Consider the following 18156-nt stretch of genomic DNA (forward strand, 5'->3'; position numbering starts at 1 on the left):
AGTGGTCACTTTAGATAAGCTATTACCAGCAGGAGAGTGGGGTGGGAGGAGGTATTTTTTCATGCTTTGTGTGTATATAAAACGATCTTTTACACTTTCCACAGTATGCATCTGATGAAGTGAGCTGTAGCTCACGAAAGCTTATGCTCAGATAAATTGGTTAGTCTCTAAGGTGCCACAAGTACTCCTTTTCTTTTTGCGAATACAGACTAACACGGCTGTTACTCTGAAGAGAATAACAGAAGGAGCAATCCTGAGTTTTCTGAGACACTGAAACTGTAATTATAAGCTGCAAACTAGTCCACTCATTTAAAATGTGTGCTAATGCCAATGACACTTCAGTGGTCAGTGTTGTTACATGCTTCGATGGGCAGTGAAATAGTCAAGAAAGAAGCATCAATAGGAACGTCTATACCACTATTTCCTGAGGGTGGGGGCGGCAGCACTCATGGACTCTTATGGGATAGAGTGTTTGGGGGAAAATTATACATTACCTTGAGGAGATCCTTAACACATGGCAAGGGAAAAGGGGCATGATTGGTTTAATGTTCCTGAATGAGGACTCTACTTTCAAATGTTTGGGTAGCTGGTCTAAGCCACCCAAGGTTGTTACTAACAGTATTGATACATGTTGGTTCTCAACCAGTGTTCTCAACCTACTTTCAGTGATGTGATATAGTAGGATATTGATGTACTGAATGTATCAATGTTGTTTCACTGGTCTTCAGAGCTTTTGAAGGACTTTATAAACTTCTGATTATCATGCATAAGAAATGTTGGACTTTTTTACTTCTATTTTTTCCCATCAAATCTCACCTCTCTCAAATCGTTACAAATTTAGTTTCCTTTAATTCTCAACTTTAAATTCAATTAATCTTGATAGTGAAACTAATGGCTCATTTGTCTTGATGTTTTCATTAAACTACCTTGGGATATCTATATATTGTATCAGATTGTGGTTGCTATAGAATTTGTTCACAGCCTGTGAGAACTAAAGGGAGACACTGGTCCTGCTTAACAGCTACACACTGCTGACTTTCCAAATTGAAGGCTATAGAGAAACCTTGTACACCTGTAAGAATCAAATATTGAATTTAGAAATGTTGGTCTCTTCTGATTTGACATGATCCAGTTTTGACGCTATGCCCCATATTCTTCAGAGATATTATTGTGATATGATTATGGCATAACTATGATGTACTTTATGCAAAATAGGTCATGTGAGATATTGAAAAGGTTGATATACTGAATATCATTATTCTATTTGAATGCATGTACTATTTTGGTATCTGAAGTTAGGAATATTGTCTATGTATCTATTGCAAATGTATTTACACCTGGGGAATGCCCACTAAACAGAAGACACTCAGTTTAGATGGCTGGCTGGGAAGGGCCATTAGGGAGAACAATAGGGTTTAGAAGATGCTAATCTCCCACCAGGGAGCCTTCCTGAGGATGCTACAAACAGCCTCTGACTCATAGCTGCTATGACACTATGGGATCATGCAACCAAGTCACCTGGTACTGGACTCCATCACAGAATACTAGTGTTTTTCCACTGAAAGGCGTGGGAACTAAAGTTGGAGGCAAAAAGGGTTACCGCCATTGCAAAAGCTATTTAAGGCAGGGGAGTGACATCATCCTGGGTTCTTCATTGACTCCCCGCCCAAAGGAGATGCTTGGAAACACCTGAGAAACAAGGACTAAACTGGGGGAGAAGGGCTGAACCCAGGCTAGAGGGATTTCTAGCCTCTGAAAGGTATATCTGGGGTTTTAAGCTGCAAGCAAGTGCAGCTTGCCCTCAAGAATTTCTGCAAACTGCCTAAAACAACAATTAGGGTGAGAATTTGCTACTCATATACAGTTTCTTTAGTATATTAAGCTTAGATTGCATTTTTGTTTTATTTGCTAGGTAGTCTGCTTTGATCTGTTTGCTCTCCCTTATAATCACTTAAAATGTATCCTCATGTCGTTAAAAAACTTGTTTTGTTTTGTCTGAAAATCATTACTTGGGGCAGAACGTTGTGTATATCCCTCTCCACATGGAGGGAAGGGGGTGAATTTCATGAGCTTAGAACCATAGAATATCAGGGTTGGAAGGGATCTCAGGAGGTCATCTAGTCCAACCCCCTGCTCAAAGCAGGACCAACTGCCAATTTTTGCCCCAAATCCCTAAATGGCCCCCTCAAGGATTGAACTCACAACCTTGGGTTTAGCAGGCCAATGCTCAAACCACTGAGCTATCCTTCCCCTCCCTCCCCCCCCCCCCGCAGTTCTCTGTGCAGCACAAGACTGTGTAATTTGGGGTTTACTTTCCAAAGGTGGGTGTGCACTTGAGTACTTGGCAGTTCCTTAACTGAGCCTTCCCATGCAGAGCTGTTCTCAGCAGCTGTGTGTAGAGCTGCACCTGGGTGTGTCCCTACCTGTATGTGTGCTGGAGGGGGCTTGTGGGCCTGTCACAGCAGTACACTGTAAAGGGAGCCCAGGTTGGTGGGTCAGGCGGGCTCAGTGGTATCCCAGTTCCAGGGAGAACCCTGAGGTGGGGGGAGGGGAGAACCCATCACACTAGTGCTGTTAAGTGTCTGAATTTGCAATATTAGAATATTAAAGTAGGTAATCCTCGGGCTGTGCATAATGGGATAGGGGAAGCTTGAAGTGTACTGGATCTGTGAAAATGGTAATCAAAATTGCAGTGTAAAGAGTTAGCTAAAATGCGTTCAGTGAACAAATGTAAATGCATAATCATTAAGAGCAATTTGAGTTGTATATGGCTTTTGTGGTAAGAGAATGCTGAAGTTGTTGTACAGTCCATTACCCTCAAGACCTTAATGCTATTAAAAAGTAACCCTTTTGACCCAGTCAAAGTGGCTCAAGTAATGTTCTTTAAATATTTGTTTCTATTTCCTGTGTGTTTTGACTTCCAGCTTTGGTAGCTAGTAAAACTTCAAAAGTGAATACTTTAATTAGAATGTCTTTTTTTTTTCTTCTTTTTTTCTTTTTAAAATTGCAGTTGAGAAAGGCAAGCAGAGGAGTCCTAAAAGTTCATGCATACATACACAAACCTCTCCAGATGTGCATTCAACTGAAACAAAAACACGTGAGTTGGCACAATACAAAGCAAAATGTGAGAACCAAAGTGAAATTATCCTGCATTTGAAGAAATTCTTGGCAAGCAGTAACCAGAAGTTTGAAGCATTAACAGTTGTGATCCAGCACCTACAGTCTGAGGTAAGGCTATCCAAATACAGTAGTCTTTGCTTGAATTTGGTGCCGTCTTCTAAATCCGGCAGGGCGTCTGAATATTTAATGTGTACACATAACGAGTCTTCATTTGACTCATCTGGTGAATCTACGCAGCAAAAAAACACTTGTGGCAGCGAGTCTCAGAGCCTGGGTGAAGTGGCTCGGGCTTATGCTGTCGGGCTAAAAATAATAGCGTGGGCGTTTTGGGCTCTGAGACCTGGCAAGGGAGGAGGGTCTCTGAGCCCAGGCTCCAGGCCAAGCCCAAAAGTCTACACTGCTATTTTTAGCCCAACAGAGTGAGCCTGAGTTACCTGACCCAGGCTCTGAGACTCACTTGCACAGGTTTTTTTTTTTTTTTTTTTTTTTTTTTGCTGTGTAGATCAGTGTTAACATGTGCCAGGACTGAGCCCCAGTCCTCTAGGCTTGGTAGTTCAGAGCTCTGGCATCAGTGGTAGTTCAGAGCATCTGGCTCAGCCATGTCAGTTACAAAAATGAAAAAAAAAATAATTACAAAAAAAAATTGTTTGAGCTCCAGCATCTTTCTTTACAAATTAAGCAGTGGTGTAGATGCACCCAAAGGAACCTTCCAGTAGGAGTGCTTTTTTTTTTCTGTAGCATTCATTTTTTGTACACTTATCTTTTGTTTCATCTCTAAACTATATAGATGTAGCATTGTGTATCTCTCTTCCTATGGGGGAAGTCTTCATAGAAATATAGGCTGTGTCAGCATTCGTTACCCTTCTCTGGGCCCTTTTTTCTAATAGGACCTTTAAGATATGACTACAATTAAAAACAGTATCCAAGATGAGGTTCTTTGCCTTCAGTGCCTTTTTGGTGTTAATTGAAGGCCTCCAATTAATGACACTCAATATATTTCAATACCATTAAACTGTCCCTTGCATCCTAACATTATTGACCACTTGCATTGAGCAGGTGTTCATTATGCTGTTAACTGTAATGTGCAGATATCTTCTAGTGACTTAATTTATTTGCCAATCAGTTGTGTACAACTAGTTCAAATTATTACATCCGATATATACACTGTACTGCTATCTCCTAACACCTTGAAAACTTTCTGCAAATAACATGCATATACAGTAGATCCTTGGGTCACTGACATAGCCCTGGTTTTTTCTGCTAAAATTTATTGTAAATATTTTCTCTTTGGAGACTTGGCCCCATAGCCCTTCCTTTAAAAACACTTGTTTTCACAGTCTGTAAGGATGGTGTTACACTTGAAGAGCAATCCAGTCGATGCTTAAGGACCCTTTAAACATGGTTGGCTCTTGTACATAAATTGAATCACTTGAATCTATGTTTTATTATTTCAGCTAATAGAAGCAGGAATATTCTGTGACCTTGTTCAGCTTCTGTGTAAAGGATAAGCATCTTTCCTGATCACTTTTAGAGTAAGGTGAAGGGGTGGATGTGACACAGAAAGGCCCAGACAAGTATATCACCCTGTATCTGACAACCTTCTCAATATTTCACCAAAGGGAGTCGAAAGCTCAGAACTAGCGAATTGTCATGGTTATTGCAATATGTTTCTATGGGAAATGATTTGAGTGGTCTAACATGTAGGATATTATATCCCAAATCTGATGGGAGTGAAACCTGTTACCTGAAGAGAGGAAATCTGAGAGCTAACCCAATTAACATGAGAACAATGGACATCTGTCAACTGAGCCAGTTTGTGTTTACAGTTGGGGCCAGATGCAGGGTTCAGAGTTTACAAGGACAAAAAGAACCCCATTAAAAGTCTCTGAATAGGGACCCCTGAATTGAAGGACATTATTCTGTGATTGTATAAAAGAAAAGAGTACAAGAAGTCTGTCAGTGGGGCCAGGGGGGTCCCATGAAAAGTGGATCCCAATCCTTTGGACTTGCTGAGCTCTGCAAAGGCTAACCTTGGGGTAAGAAATACTTTATTAGACAGGAAAGTAATTTATTAACAAGTATAGGCTACAGATTGCATGTTATGTTTTTCTTCTACCTGTAACTTTGTTTCCAAATTTATGCTTGCTTGTATTTGAATTTTTACCTCAAGCTCTGTTAAATAAACTGCAACTGAAGCCAACTTAAATTTTCCTTTGAAGTCTACAGACCGATTACATTGGAGTTGAGCCAAATTATCTTCAGGACTATCAACTTCAGAAGATGCCTGCCATTAAAAGCTATACTAGCAAAATTCATTATTTGTAAGATCTGTGGTGTCTCTCCTATTCTCTTGATAGCCATAGTTTAACTGAAGTCCTGGTGCCTAGTAAACTTCCACATGCAGTATGTTATTTCAAGCATTTTCCTCCACTAAAAATGGACTTTATGGAATTGCTGTTAACTAAAATTCTTGGCAAAACGCACACAAATCCAAATCCACCTAGCCCCATTGGAGTAAAGTAACAGGATGGCACTCTATTTATATATTTCTTTAATTAGATCCAGTAATGGTACTGTACTGTTTTTCCTAATCTGACACAGGTATTGGCCCCAAAGTTGTGTTAAACCCAAAATCTACCTTTAATGTATGCATGTAGAGGCATTATCTTGTATTTGTCAATACTGTATTAGGAAATTATCAGTCAACCATTAAACTCTTCAGCTATCAGAATTTGCCCAGATTTCTATAGTTAGACTTAAGATTCATTAAGGGTAGTCTTTATAAATATGATATGCTTGAAATGTGGATAACCAGTTTAAGATTTGAGAATTCTTGACCTTAAAATTCTAAAACCCAGTTTTTACTTATCGGGAATTCAAGTAACTTTGTCTTAATTATTATTGTAATGTTGCTACAACAAACTAATGCAAGATAGTGATCTTCTTGTCAGCTAGAGTATTTATCGGAAACGAGCAAGGCATCTGATGTAAATGTCAGAAACTGGACTGACTATTGTTAAATGTGTGTGCACTTGCAGTGTTAAAAGGACACATCAGATTGAAATCAGTCAAGTAAAAATGTCATTACCTCTGTTCTGTTGTCCCTTGCCAAGTTTTTGTGGCTTTATATCGTGCTTTCCTGTTTTTTAACACCAACAAGCAAGAAGGGGAACAATGAAACTGAGAATACTCAGTGTTATCAAATGCAGGCTAAAACTAAAAGTTTGTTCTTCTATTGTAGTAATCTTGGTAGTTGATGGTTGTAACTGTAGCAGGTTTAAAAAAACATTGGGGCAGTGCGGTTTTCAGTTGATTATTGACTTTAACTCTTTGATATTACTTTTATCAACTTATTCACTATATTAATCTTCTAAGAATACAGTAAATTTGAAGTTACTTACATTAATAGAAACCACAAACCTAGTTTAAAAGATCTGGCATAATGAGTCTGTAGTAAACTCAATAGGAACCAGAGTTGGTTACATTAAAACAAATCTGAACCCCAGATTGTACTGTCATAATCTCTTGTAAAACTATCAGTGAGAATGAGGGGTGCTCCATGTCGCAGACAGCATGCTGAAAATCTGTCCATTTTACCCTCCTAAACCTTCCCAGCCAATACTGAGACCTCCTGGTTGCTCTCTAAGATTGTAATTGGGCCACTTTTTGTTGTAAAATAAAAAATGATCCATACTTTGTGTAGAAGTAAAACTCTTAGATATTGCTGTTTGTTCAGACAAATGTTAAATATTATGAAACAGTTTTTCATCCACTTTGAATTCAAAGTCCAAATGTTTAAAATCAAAGCCAACCACTGAAGTACCACTGAACTCAAAACAATAAGTTGGGCTTCACCTGTTGAAATTCAGTGCCAATAAGAAATATATTTTCTCACACTAATAGAAATAGAGTAACTCTAGACATGTCAGTGTTCTCCACAGTATTAGCTAGAGTAAATCTTCTTTCTTAAACTTCATACTCTGAAGCTATTCTGTTGAGGCTTATCTTTTAGGTGAAAATGAATTGCATTGTGGTAGTGGCTTGAATTACGTTGCATGGCCACTGCAGTGATATTAGCATAGATCTTGCCTAAATCATGTTTTTTTAAGTAATACATGAATTGTAATTATTGTACATTTGTGTCCTGTTTAGAATCAGGACAACTGTACTTGAAATAGATTAATTTTATTTGGATTACAAAATGTTTATATGCCCATTATATGCAAAACTAACTTAAGGATAAGATACTTAAACTGCTATAGAAATAAGTTACTGAAACTTTAAATAGAGAACAGAACAGCCTAGAGAAATGTTGGATGAGGAGCAATATGTCTGGAGCACTGCCATGGATGGGTATAAACTGTTCAGGAAGGAAAGGCTGGGGAGAAAAGGTGGAGGAGTTGCATTATATGTAAGAGAGCAGCATGACTGCTCAGAGTTCCAGTATCAAACTGGAAAGAAGCCCGTTGAGAGTCTTTGGGTTAAGTTTAGAGGCAAGAGCAACAAGGATGGTGTCGTGGTGGACGTCTTGCTATAGACCACACGACCAGGAGGAGGAGGTAGATGAGGCTTTATTTAGATAACTAACAGAAATTTCCAGATCACAGGGCCTGATTCTCATGGGGGACTTCAATCACCCTGACATCTGCTGGGAGAGCAATACAGCAGTGCACAGACAATCCAGGAAGCTTTTGGAAAGTGTTGGGGACAACTTCCAGGTACAAGTGCTGGAGGAACCAGCTAGGGGCTGTGATCCTCTTGACCTACTGCTCACAAACAGGGAAGAATTGGTAGGGGAAGTAGAAGTGGGTGGCAACCTGGGCAGCAGTGACCAGGAGATGGTAGAGTTCAGGATCCTGACAAAAGGAAGAAAGGAGAGCAGCAGAATATGGACCCAGGCCTTCAGAAAAGCAAATTTTGCCTCTCTCAGGGAACTGATGGGGAGGATCCCCTGAGAGGCTAATATGAGTGGGGAAGGAGTCCAGGAGAGCTGGCTGTATTTTAAAGAAGCCTTATTGAGGGTACAACAGGAACAAACCATCCCGATGTGCAGAAAGAATAGCAAATATGGCAGGCAACCAGCTTGGCTTAACAGAGAAGTCTGTGGTCACCTTAAACACAAAAAGGAAGTTTACAAGAAGTGGGAACTTGGACAGATAACTTCGGAGGAATATAAAAATATTGCTCAAGCATGCAGGGGTGTAATCAGGAAGGCCAAAGCACAATTGGAGTTGCAGCTAGCAAGAGATGTGAAGGGTAACAAGAATGGTTTCTTGTTAGTGTAAGGGAACTGTTGCTCCCTTACTAACATTCAGTGGGTGTGTTTTAGTTGCTAGCTCCCAGTACTAAAAGGGGGAAGAATCGATGGGGAATCAGGACCCTGAGACTGCCAGTCCCTAGGAGCAATGGGGAGAGGCCAATGCTCTAGGTCAGCCTGAATGACAGGGTGGGCAGGCTAATCAGGGAGTCAGGAGGCCGGGGAGGTCCGTCATCCATGTGAACTGGAATTGCCTAAGTCAGAGTGGGGCTGAACTAAGGAGAAAGCAGGGGTCCAAGCTGAGCTGGGGAGCAGAGCTGTGCCAGATCCAGAGGGACCAGAAAAGCAGCCCAGAGAGAGCAGACCCTGGGGCTGCAGCTCTGCTCCCAGGACAAAGCCAGAAGCACAGCCCAGAGAGAGCAGACTTGCCCTGGGAGGAGAGCTGCAGCAACCAGAGCCAGAGGGGCCAGAGAAGCAGCACACGAAGCTGGGAGTAGAGCAGCAGCCGTGCTGAGGCAGAGTGGGGGTGGGGCTGGGGCTGGAACAGTCTTGGGCCAGGTGTTGTGAGCAGCTGGGGAGAGTGAGCAGGGACCCTGGGCAGCAGGCCCAGCACAGGGAGACGCCTCAGCCAGGAGGCTCTGCAGGCCAGACTCAGAGGGGGATTGGTAACCCTGACAGGGTGGGGGCAACGCTGGGAAGAAGGGCCCTGCCACCTAGAGCCTGAGAATGTGTGGCCCCGAGCAGAGCGAGTGTCCACCCCACAGCATCCCTGCAGCACAGCCAGGGCCTGAGAAGGAGGCCTGGGACTTACAAGGAACAGACTGAACTTCCCTGACATTCCAGAGACACTGTTTGTGATGTTCCCTGCCACAGAGCAGGGTGATGTTTCCTTTAACCTTTCCCATTTTTCTTATTCTTTTTTAAATTAATTGTTGATTAAATAACTTGCATTTGCTTTAAATTGTATGTTATGATCAGTGGGTCAGAGAAGTGCCAAGTGCAGAGAGAGTACCCCGGAGTGGGGACACCCTAGCCCCTGTCCAAGGTGACCACAGTAGGGTTGGGGGTCGAGCCCCCCCAGGAATCCTGGGCCCAGCCTTGTTGGGGTTACAAGGACTTTGCCAGACAGGAGAGTGGAAGGGGAGTCCTCAAGGGCAAGGAGGCCTCTGGGTTAAGGAAGTGGGAGCGAGGACTCGAATCCTTTCGCTAGCCCACTTCACTGGGGTAGTGCAGAAGCCAGGAAAGTTCCCCACAATTGCGGGACTGTTCCCCCGCTTACATTAGCAACAAGAAGGTGGTCAGGGAAAGTGTGGGACCCTTACTGAATAGGGGAGGCAACTTAGTGACAGATGATGTGGAAAAAGCTGAAGTACTCCATACTACTTTTTTTTTTTTTTTTTTTTTTTTTGCCTCAGTCTTCACAGACAAGGTCAGCTCCCAGACTGCTGCACTGAGCAGCACACTATGGGGAGGAGGTAAGCAGCCCTCAGTGGTGAAAGAACAGGTTAAGGACTATTTAGAAAAGCTGGACATGCACAAGTCCATGGGATCCAATGCATCGGAGGGTGCTGAGGGAATTGGCTGACGTGATTGCAGAGCTGTTGGCTGTTATCTCCGAAAACTCATGGCAATCGGAGGAGGTCTTGGACGATTGGAAAAAGGCAAATATAGTGCCCATCTTTTAAAAAGGGAAGGAGGAGAATCTGGAGAACTACAGACCAGTTAGCCTCACTTCAGTCCCTGGAAAAATCATGGACAGGTCCTCATGGAATCCATTTTGAAGCACTTGGAGGAGAGGAAGGTGATCAGGAACAGTCAACATGGATTCACCAAGGGCAAGTCATGCCTGACCAACCTGATAACTGTCTCAATGGATATGGGGAATGCAGTAGACATGATATATATCTTGACTTTAGCAAAGCTTTTGATATGGTCTCCCACAGTGTTCTTGACAGCAAGTTAAAGTAGTATGAATTGGATGAATGGACTATAAGGTGAGTTGAAAGCTGGTTAGATCGTCGGGATCAACGGGTAGTGATGAACGGCTTGATGCCTAGCTGGCAGCTGGTATCAAGTGGAGTGCCCCAGGGGTTGGTCCTGGGGCTGTTTTTGTTCAACATCTTCATTAATGATCTGGATGATGGGATGGATTGCACCCTCAGCAAGTTTGTGGATGACACTAAACTGGGGGAGAGGTAGATATGCTGGAGGGTAGGGATAGGGTTCAGAGTGACCAAGACAAATTGGAGGATTGGGCCAAAAGAAATCTGATGAGGTTCAACAAGGACAAGTGCAGATTCCTGCACTTAGGATGGAAGAATCCCATGCACTGCTACAGGCTGGGGAACAACTGGCTAAGCGGCAGTTCTGCAAAAAAAGGACCTGGGGATTACAGAGGATGAGAAGCTGGATATGAGTCAGCAGTGTGCCCTTGCAGCCCAATATGCTGTTAGCCTTCTTGGCAACATTAGTAGAAGTATTGCCAGCAGATCAAGTGAAGTGATTATTCTCCTCTGTTTGGCACTCGTGAGGCAACATCTGGAATATTGTGTCCAGTTTTGGGACCCCCTCTACAGAAAGGATGTGTACAAATTGGAGAGTGTCCAGCAGAGGGCAGTGAAAATAAGGGGGCTGGGACACATCTCTTATGAGGAGAGGCTGAGGGAACTGGGCTTGTTTAGTGTGTAGAAGAGAAGAGCAAGGGGAGGATTTGAGAGCAGTCTTCAACTACCTGAAGGGGGTTTCCAAAGAGGATGGAGCTCTGCTGTTCTCAGTGGTGGCAGGTGACAGAACAAGGAGTAATGGTCTCAAGTTGCAGTCGGGGAGGTCTAGGTTGGATATTAGGAAAAGCTATTTCACTAGGAGGGTGGTGAAGCACTGGAATGGATTACCTAGGGAGGTGTTGGAATCTTCGTCTTTAGAGGTTTTTAAGGCCTGGCTTGACAAAGCCCTGGCTGAGATGATCTAGTTGGCATTGGTCCTGCTTTGAGCAGCGGGTTGGACTAGATGACCTCCTGAGGTCTCTTCCAACCCTAATCTTCTATGATTCTATGACATTGCTAGCAGTCCTCAAACAATGGCAAGAAGAGGATTGGAATTTTGATTCACAGTATCCAGGAATGTTTTACAGTGAGATGTATCCTGGTGACATAGCCCAGGAGAATTTGCTGGCTGGAACCCATGTGGTTGAGAGGATGATGAGAAACTAAACTTTAGAGGGCATAACAACTAAGAAGCAGATATCATTACGTCATCCTGTAGAATAAGAGAGACAATTATGAGAAGTGATGTAAGCATGAGTTATAGGAAGTGTGATTTAAAACAGATGTGGAAGTGGGTCATCAATCTCTAAGCAGCCATAGTTCTGGCATTTCCTGACTGAGTGTTTAACTCTGTGCAACTAGAACATTCTCAAGTTAATTTTCTATTATTGGAATTTCTGAAGATTTCAAAAGTCGGAGAATTTAGAAATCGCTGTATTTTCAATGTCTGTCTTCAGTGAATGGGATGTCTCAGTGAGCATGGCTATATTAATGATACGGCATTGTTTCCCCTAAAGACTCAGGAAATTCAAGTCCCATGAGCTGCCATTGGAAGCAGATCAGTTGAAATTGCTCTAAGGCAGTGGTCACCAAACGGTAGACTGTGATCAACCGGTCGATTGTGGAGCCTCTGACATTCTGTCTCAGTTTCAGTCACTGAGACTGAGATCGTAAGAGGCTCCATGATGGACTAGTCGATCAACAGTTTGGCAGTGCAGCGGGGCCCACGCTGCTCCCAGAAGTGGCTGGCTTGTCCGGCAGTGGCTGCTGGGGGAGGGAAGGGGATAGGGTCTCTGCATGCTGCCCTTGCCTGCAAGCCCCTCCCCCGCAGCTCCCATTGGCCGGGAATGGGGAACTGTGGCCAATGGGAGCTGCGGGGGAGGTGCCTGTGGACGGGGGCAGAGTGTGGAGCCATTTGCCCCTCCCCCCGGAGCCACTGCTGGACATGCCAGCCACTTCGAGGAGTGGCATGGGGCCAGGGCAGGCAGGGAGCCTGCCTTAGCCCCACTGCACCACCGCCTGAGGTAAGCGATGCCCTGCTGGAGCCCATACTCCGAACCCCTCCTGCCCCTAACCCCCTGCCCCCTCCCAGAGCCTGTACCCCAACCTGCTGCCTGAGCCCCCTCCTGGAGCCAGCACCCCATCCCTCTCCCCCAGTCCTGAGCCCTCTTCTGCACCCAAACTCCCTGCCCCAGGCTCAGCCCGGAGCTGCCTCCTACATTCCAAACTCCCCTGTCCCAGCCCAGTGAAAGTGAGTAAGGGAGAGGAGAGCAAACAACAGAGGGAGGAGGGGATGGGAGTGAGTGGGGCATAGCCTTGGAGAGGGGGCAGGGCAAAGGGTGTTTGGGTTTGCGTGATTACTGTTCTTTCTACGTTTTCTTTAAGGTAGATCGTGGGTTGCACTTAAATTCAAAAAGTGATCTTGTGCTTAAAAAGGTTAGAGACCACTATTTTAAGGTTGTCGATAATTCAAATGCTGCAGCTCATTGAACAAAAAACTTTACCCTTGCTTGTGCATGCTTTACAAATTTTAGTCAATCATACTGAATATGCAGTATGAAATAGATTATTTAAATACAATGAAACACAACTTCAGTGAAATGACTGATAAGTTATTTAATTGAGGTGGCCTTTTGTTGTACTGGGTACGCTGGGATATTTCAGAGTGGTCTCAAGGCAGAGAACGTTGCCTAATAAAAGGTCTCTAGTACAGGGTTCACTGTGAAAGGTACTGAGAAGAGGTGCTTCTACTGCAGAATGTGTTGGTCTTCCAAGTAGTCAGAACCCCTAGATATGCCTTAAAGAACTTTTCAACATGCATGATTTCTGATTATTTCCTGGATTGTCTTCATGAAAATGCAGAAAGAGTGGACAGGAAAACGAACAGATCATTCGCTAATAAACTCAGGGTGAAAGGGAGTAGATAGTGAAGGAAGGGGCCTCTTCCCCCCCTTCCCCGCAGGGCAGCCTAGATGATTCTATAAAGTCTGTATTTCACTGATCAAATAGGACCATTTTCTCCATAATACTTCACACTTGACAATGCTTAAATTTCAGATACCTTCAAAAATGTGGCTAACACAGTTTACACAGGAGACCCGAGGCACAAATGTCACTGGCTCAAAGTCAATGAATCAGTAACTGTGAACCTAGATCGCCTGACTTTCATGTGCTCTAACAAGATGAAACTTCTTCCATGTTGAAAAGAAATCTTAGGGGAAAATACTAAGAAATGTATAGAAATCTCTGCTGAAACGATGAATTTCAGTCAACTTTGTGTCTTAAATCAAAATACAGATTCATAATGAGATGTGGGGAGGAGGAAGAATAAACCTGTACAACAGAAAGAAAAGGAGTACTTGTGGCACCTTAGAGACTAACCAATTTATTTGAGCATAAGCTTTCGTGAGCTACAGCTCACTAAACCCCAATATAAGAAATGGATGAAATTAAAAACCATCCAACTAGAGTTTTCTACAGCACTTTCAAGAGGCAAAAATTGTAATGAATAGGGTCTTTAATACATCTGTGATTAATCTGCTACATCTCTTATCTGAAATTTAACACTGGCATATTCAGGTTATGCCTGAAGTTGGGGAGTAGGAGAAAGAAATATCCCATACAGAGTAAGGGCTTGTCTAAACTTACAGGATTGCGGCTGCGCCAATGTAGTAGACACTACCTACCCCGATGGGAGAGTTTCTCCCATTGGCATAGGTACTCCAACTGTCAGGGAGGTGGAAGAGCTATGTTAATGGGGAATCACTCCCCTGGATGTAGCACTGTCTGCACCGAAAGTTAAGTTGGGAGTTGGATTTTTCACATCCCTGAGCAACATAGCTATACTGACATAAGTTTGTAGTGTAGACCGGGGCTAAGTCAGACCTAATTTGAATTGTAATTACACTTAAGAATCCTGTCTGACTAGACCTACTCAGTTCAGTGTCAGCAAAGGAATGAATAAACATCTGATGGTTCAGAACTTGTATTAAATAAAGTCATTAAACCATTACAGACTTCAGAGAATATGTACTGAGTACATGAATACTGTAGTCTGAGATTTAATTGAAGTCTGGAATTTGAGTTTACTAATAAGCCAAAGGCAAATGAAAACTGATTCCCTAGTAGAAGTGTTCTATAAAAACACAGTAACAGAAACTGAAGATCATGATTAGCACCCTTAGAAAACACTTAAAAGGTTGTGTCAGAGGAAAGGCACTGCTGAGACAAACATTGAGCATCTTGTAAGAAGTTTGTTTGCTATAGTATAAAAACTTTCTAGTGCCCTGAGGAATGTGGTGAATCCAAAAAAGGTTATGGAAACAAAACCACCAATAGTGTTTTAGTGGTCCCATAATGAACTTTGCTGCCTCAATTTTGTATTTGAAGTAGGGTAGATAAGATGGCTCTGTCACTAACTCCTTTTCTTAAAGCACAAATCAAAAAACAATGCTTCTGTGCTCTTTGGAGATTCACTGCAATGGTGTTCTTAGTCTAAGTTGCCCTCCTACTCCACCTTGTTAACACTTCATAGCTATTCATTATTATGTTTGGAATGCATGGTGACTTTTCTGAATGGCACTTTGTAAAAGTAGAATATCAGCTGATTTCACCAGCTCACTTTGCCTCCTAAATAAAGTGAGAGAGAACTGATATTTCAAGTCAAACTTTTTGGACCGCTTTCATTTAGAATTGGTATTTTTTTCCCCCAAATCAAAGCTTCTGCTTTTATTTGTAAATTCTTTAGGACCCAAACTGATCTTGTCTGTCCAAACATTGAGACTTAAATTTATAAGGGGTCAAATTCTGCCATCCTCTCTCTCTAGTCCAATTGAAAGCAATAAGACTACTTGTGTAGGTACTACTTGGGTGTATAAGGAAGCAGAAACTGGGCCAAAACTATCAAAGTATATGTAATATTGATACATGGATTTTGGAGGAGCAATGCATAAACCACCATAGTTATCTTCTAGGGTAGAGTTAATGGTGCAAGAATGGGTGACCAAAGAGCAGATTATAGAAAAATGTCATTCATTGGGTTCTACAGTGTGGTCTGTGGCCAACTTTACCTCTGAATCAGAGGTGCGGTCTCATGAAAAAACAGGTCCCAATATGTGATGCTTCATCTTGATAAAATGAGCCTCTGCTTGGATCAAGATGGTGCATTCCATGCTGTGAACTGTTACCATTAAAGGCTGCTTCTTACAGTTAAAAATAGGATGGTTGCAATCTAGTCTTCTGCAAATTGAGTATAGCACCTGGCAAATTGCTAAAGTGACCTTTTGCTGGGCAGATTTGGATGCTTACATTGTAAGAACTATTTTCAAGTAAACAAAACGTTAATTTATTATACCTGCCTATAGTTCCTAATGTTTAACATGCCTTTTTCCCTTTGATTTTTAGGAGTAGGGGACTACAATTAGATAGCAAGACTCACTTGTCAGGCTTTCCTTTTTAATGGTAAAATTAAGATCACCATTTATACAACAGTAAAAATCATTTAAGTACTTGTTATACTAATGTGATTCTATTTGATGCACTCAATTGAAATAATTAACTTTTTGCTCAGATTCATAGATTCAAGGCCAGAAGGGACCACTGTAATCATATAGTCTATGGTCTGTGTTATATAGGAGGTCAAACTTCCCCAGAATAATTCCTAGAGCATATCTTGTAGAAAAATCCAATACTGATTTAAAAATTCAGTGATGGAGAATCCATCACAACCCTTGGTAAATTGTTCCAATAGTTAATTGCCCTCACCATTTAAAAATATACACCTTATTTTCTATCTGAATTTGTCTAGCTTCAACTCCAGCCATTGGATCGTGCCATACTTTTCTCTGCTAGGCTGAAGAGCCTGTTATGTGTGTTCCTCAGGTAGATACTTAGACTGTAATTAAGTCGCCCTTTAATTTTCTCTTTGTTAAGCTAAATACATTAAGCTCTTTGAGTCTACCACTGTCAAGCATGTTTTCTAATCCTTTAATCATTCTCATGGCTCTTCTCTGAACTCTCTTCAGTTTATCAACATCCTTAAATTCTGGGCACAGTATTGCAGCAGCAGCACCAGTGCCAAATATAGAGGTAAAATAACTTCTTTATTCCTACTCAAGATTCCCTGGATCACATTAGCTCTTTTGGCCACAGCATTTCCCTAGGAAGTCACGTTCAGCTAATTATCCACCGTGACCCCAAAGTATTTTTCAGAGTCACTGTTTCCCAGGATACTCCTCCATCCTGTAAGTATGGCTTACATTCTTTGTTCCAAGATGTAAACATTTACATTTAGCTGTCTTAAAACATATACAGAGCAATCTGGATCGCTTGGTATCAGTGACATGTCCTCTTCATTATTTACCACTCCCCCAACTGTTTTGTTATCTGCAAACTTTCAGTGACTGTTTTCTTCTTGGTCATTGATAAAAGTATTAAATTGCACAGGGCAAAGAACAGGTCCTTGTAGGACCTCACTGGAAACACACCACTTGATGACGATCTGCCTGTGCACACCCCAACACCAGCTGGGGGTGTGCACAGGCAGCTGGTCTAGTCTCCTGGCTGCAAGGGTGATGAGTGAGGCATTCTGGGGCACTGCAGGCTGTGGCGCTTGAAAACTGAGCTGCTCCTCCAGAGTTCAGCATGCAGGCAGGAACGTGGGCTCCAGCTACAGCAGCAAACACTCCAGGCCAGGTTCCAGCAGGACCTCAGGAAGTCTAGCACTGCTCATGCTCTGCCTGCTCACAGAGGAGGCACAAGATGCGTTGCACAAACTCCTGGATATTTTACACTCATCAGTGCTGAGGCATGTTGTGATCCTGATTAATGTGGGACTTCTGGAACCTGCAAGGATCCTCGAGCAGACTCTGGCATCTGTGGCAATCATGTCAAAATGAGCAGATAGGTAGTATCAGGTCCTGGTGATGGGATATGAACAGTTCTGTTCCCACCCAATGCTGGGGTCCCTGGTGGAGACAGCAGCTAATGAGAGAACTCACTAGGACCACCAGAAGTCAACCCCCAAGGACAAGGAGGCAAAATGCCTCAACTCGCTCTCCAAAAAGGCATACTCTACTGCAGCCTCTCCAGATGAGGATCTCCAATTATCAGGTTGTCCTAGCAAAATATGATCGCATCAAGTGGAGTGTGTTGCAACAATTGATTGACAAGCTAGACAGGACTTCAGAGATGAATTCCAGATGATCCTTGTGAAGGGGCTTTGGGTAGCTAGAACCACACTAGAAGTTGGCCCTGAATGCCACAGATATGGCAACGGCAAATGAAGACTTACCATTTGAAGGCTGCTCACTTTCACAAGAGAATAGATGAGGTGTTGAAGTCCCTCTGACTGTAGGGCCACCCTCAATAATTAGGAATGTATGCCCTGACCACCAAAAGGAGCCACTTTAGGTTCCAACCTGATCAGTGGCACCAACAGCCATACTCCTATTTCAGACAGCCAGAGCCATCTGGCCTCAAGGAGGAAGCCCACCCTAGGATCTACCTCCCTCTAGCACCATTTCTGCACTAGTGCTGACCATGCAGCAAGTTTGATGTGACATTTGAGGACAGCATACCATCCTTCCCTCCTTTCAGGAACCCTCTGACACACTTCCAACGGGCCTTGTCCAGTAACGCCCCAAGACTACTGGATGCTGGAGGTGATCCAGAGAATTCACAGCATTCAGTACCTCTCCCTTCTCTCAACCACCCCCCCTCTTCACATCCCTATTCAGG

The 18156-nt window shown here is 42.9% G+C and overlaps 1 protein-coding gene across 6 annotated transcripts in view; it reads left to right on the top strand.

Annotated features, from left to right (window-relative positions):
- The window catches only part of MTUS1 (microtubule associated scaffold protein 1), a 185784-nt gene that overhangs the window by 117480 nt on the left and 50148 nt on the right, over positions 1–18156 (top strand). For all 6 annotated transcript variants that reach the window (XM_043546155.1, XM_037897680.2, XM_043546157.1 and 3 more), the window contains one exon: positions 3011–3228. In XM_043546155.1, coding sequence (XP_043402090.1) covers positions 3011–3228 — 218 coding nt within the window. The remainder of the gene's footprint in view (positions 1–3010; positions 3229–18156) is intronic.

This window comes from Chelonia mydas, chromosome 4 (assembly GCF_015237465.2).
Source record: "Chelonia mydas isolate rCheMyd1 chromosome 4, rCheMyd1.pri.v2, whole genome shotgun sequence".
Taxonomy (NCBI): domain Eukaryota; kingdom Metazoa; phylum Chordata; order Testudines; family Cheloniidae; genus Chelonia; species Chelonia mydas.